General features: G+C 40.7%; 1 protein-coding gene across 3 annotated transcripts in view; it reads right to left on the reverse strand.

The window, feature by feature from the left end:
- nubpl (nucleotide binding protein-like) overlaps nt 1-3,507 on the reverse strand; it is a 29,505-nt gene that overhangs the window by 25,748 nt on the left and 250 nt on the right. Inside the window, exon 2 of one of the 3 annotated variants that reach the window (XM_072568973.1) lies at nt 1,032-1,179. The exons of the other annotated variants lie outside the window; for them this stretch is intronic. Within the exon in view, the coding sequence (XP_072425074.1) occupies nt 1,032-1,179 (148 nt within the window). The remainder of the gene's footprint in view (nt 1-1,031; nt 1,180-3,507) is intronic. 3 annotated transcript variants of the gene reach the window in all.

Below are 3,507 nucleotides of genomic sequence, written 5' to 3' on the forward strand. Positions count from 1 at the left end.
AGCTTTCTCAGCAGCCAATAGCAACCTCACACTGGCGAATGGCCTGAGGGGCACTGGTGATTTCGGAGTTTGGCAGCTCCTATCGTGGCCCATGGACTTCCAGTAACTTGGCAGCTTGTCAGTCCCTTCCAGCCTGCAGGGTGCTAACAGCTTAAACCTAACCACCCCTCTCCCGAGAACATGGTTGAAATGGTGGGTCCCCCTTGGCAAGCTGCAACCCACAACTGGCAGGACAAAGGAGACACCAAACCCCAAATGCAGCCACAAGTAGCAGCCCCATCAAGGAATGTACTGACAGCAGCCAGTGAGAAAAGGTGCTATGTCCCCATAAAAAGGCATCACCAGGCAGCAGCCAAAAAGTTGCAGAAAAAAAAAGCGAGGACACCAGTCGGCAGTCCACAACCTGATGAGCGAATATCACCAGTCCAGCTTTAATTCCATAGTTCACTAAAGGAGATACTTGGGAGTAAAGTGTTGAATTTTAAAAATACCTATAAACAAAAGTGTACTTTATTTTAGGAATTTACCATTTTAAGAATTTAGTCAAAGTGCAGTATTTCAACTTAAAGGGTACAAGCGTAGTATTTTAATACTTTTCTCTACTCAGGATGCCATGATGGAACCCAACTCCAGTTTTAACATCAATTCCTGTGATCTTTACTTAAAGTTGAGAGTTTCAGGAATACAATCCCAACTAAGTGTGGACACCCTGTACACAGGGTCCCATTCTCTGAAAGGAATATGATCAAACCCTGCATTTTTAAAAACATTTCTCAGTAAGTAGGGATGCTATGGAAGCCAGTTGCTTGTTGCAATTCTTGGCCAGCCAATCAACACTCCTTTCTCTTGTAGTACAGATAATTGCAACATTTTGAAATTTATATTGTTGCATTTGTCTGAGTGTAGGACAACAAGTTTTGTCCATGTCTTTTTGAACATACTTTCAAAATTATTGTTCTTATATATAAGATGTTCAAAATCAGATACACCGGTTTCTAATTGGAACACTACACATTCACTCGATTTTGTACCTGCAGTCGTTGATTTTCCAACGCCGCCTTTCCCTGAGGCTACAACGATAACCTGTTTCACTCCTGGAATCATTTTTTGCTTTGGAATTCCCCGGGCCATTAAAAGTTTCTGTCTCTCCTCTATTTTTTCAGCACCGGAACTTGAAGACTGAAATAATTAGATGATATGATAGCCCATCTCATAATTTGAAAAAGTCAGTTTTAAAAATACTTTTGTAGGACGCAAGCATGACTGAAAAGGCCAGAATTTATCCCTCATTCCAGATTGCTCTTAAAAAGTAGGTGCATGTCACTTTTTTTAACCAATGGAATTCCTTTCATACTGGTATAACCACAATATTGTTAGGGAGGAAGATCTAGGAAGGCCAACAAGGTAAGATTTTAAACCTTGGTCCCTCTAGATATTCCTGTGTGTCGGAAATTGTGCCCTCATTCAATTGCTTTCTATTCTACAGACTCCTCGAGCGGTAATTAGTTCAGGTGAGAGACACAGTTTCGTAAATGCGCTGACAAACAGGGATTCAAGTCCCCTCAGTTTTAATTGGGGTCAGAGTCCCCGGACATATAGAGTAAGAAAAAGAGTTAGAGTCCCCTAGGTAAAAAAGGGATTAAAATCCCCCAGGTAAATGAGGGCTAAAGTCCTCTAGTGGTGAAGTTTGAAGCCCTAGAACAAAAGATAGAGGATATTTACTCTATCACCCTGCCTTAGATTGGTTGTTAAGAGGGGAGATCTCCCACATGAAGGTCAGGACCCTGAAGTGGGCATGGAGACTACATACGTGAAGCTTGAGGCTCTGGAGCATTAAAAAAAGTTTGAAACCAAGAACTTCAAAGAAAAACATTGAAACAAAATTTGGTACTTCTGAAAGTTGTTGCCTTTGACCCCACAGTTCAATTCAATGTGCTTTGTGGCCTGTGTAATAGGGCAGATTTCATTTTTACATTATCATACAACATTAGGACCTTTTTAAAATGATCAAACACGTAACCTTAATACAAACTGATTGAGGACCTCGAGCTCTTGATTTGTTTGAAATTCTACAATGCCGGTTTCAAAAAAACAATTGTGTCAGTCGTCCTGCTTTAGCCAGATGAGAGTATTGTATTAAAATCTTTGCTGCTTTCTTTTTAAAAGTGCAGCGTGTTCACAAGAAGAAGTGTACATTTTAAGTTTGACATTTTGTTAAGATTTTAGAGAATATTAGAACTTGAGGTGGAGCTATTTAAGTTCTTTCAATTATTGTTAAGACTTCATTGGCCCCCTTCATACTACAAATTCAAAGAATGTTGATCTCTACCAAAGTTGCAACTGTAATTCCCACTGTTTTATTTGGGAAGTTTCATTTACAGAAGATATTTTAATATATTCTGCATTTGTTTCCCATGAATATTTGAGATTTAAATCTGAACTGAAACTGCCTCTTCAATGGCTAAAGCAAAGGAAACATTTTGTTGTTTTCTTGCTGTTCTGGAGTTTTGAAATACTTGCCCTGACAGCTTTCACACCAGTCAAGTATTAATTTGTTAAAAGAAAATAATTTTTGAATAACCTGAATGAGGTACTAGAGAGTTTGATTTTAGGACCATTGATTGGATTAGGCCATACAACTTAGAAGCTTATGGATTGTATAACACCTGATAATGTCAAAAATAGTGAATAGATTAACAGACTTCAAGACGACTGAGAATGTTGAACTAGGCAAAGGCTCAACTAGCATGATTTCAACCAGATAAGAACTTGCAGTAAACAATGAGGTGCTGGAGGCAAGGATGGAGTGATTGTAATGGTTACCTAATCAATATACATGTTGCCCTACTTGGATGCTGCTCCCTGTAAGTGACAACATAATTCCTTATGATTCTGCTGTTCAAGAGGAGACCAATAACTCATGTGTTTGTGTACAAGTGCGATCGTTTTCTCTCCGGCGTCAGAATAAAGTTGGAGAAGGTAGACCCATACTGTGTCTCTGAGTGTTTGCTTCAACTGCTATGGAAACGGGACAACAAACTGACAATATACTGGACACCTTGTAGATGGCATACACTGCTGTGCATTCACTGGTGAAGACAGCAAATGTTTAAGATGGTAAATAGTGATATCATATCGCTGCTTTGCCCTGCGTGGTGTTGAGATTTTTAAGTGATGAGTGTTCTCATCCGGGCAAGTACGAAGCATTCAATTACTTTCCTGTCTTGTCGTTGTGGTCCAAGACAGGAACTTTCGCCCATCCTCTTCCGTCCCTTGCCTCCACTTCACCCGGTCTCTCCCCTCTCTTCGCCCCCTCACCTCCTCCCTCCCCAGCCAGTGATGCCCACAGCCCCATGAATAAACACCATGGTATGTTTTAAAGCGGATGCAGGCAAGATCGTGGTGACCAGCGCTGAAGTTTTGAACACGAGGTGCGATTTATTACACTGATGCCGTATCGCATCAAGATTCGCGGTCAGCCAGCTGAGGGAATGGAGGGATACTCAC

This window comes from Chiloscyllium punctatum, chromosome 4 (genome assembly GCF_047496795.1).
Source record: "Chiloscyllium punctatum isolate Juve2018m chromosome 4, sChiPun1.3, whole genome shotgun sequence".
Taxonomy (NCBI): Eukaryota; Metazoa; Chordata; class Chondrichthyes; order Orectolobiformes; family Hemiscylliidae; genus Chiloscyllium; species Chiloscyllium punctatum.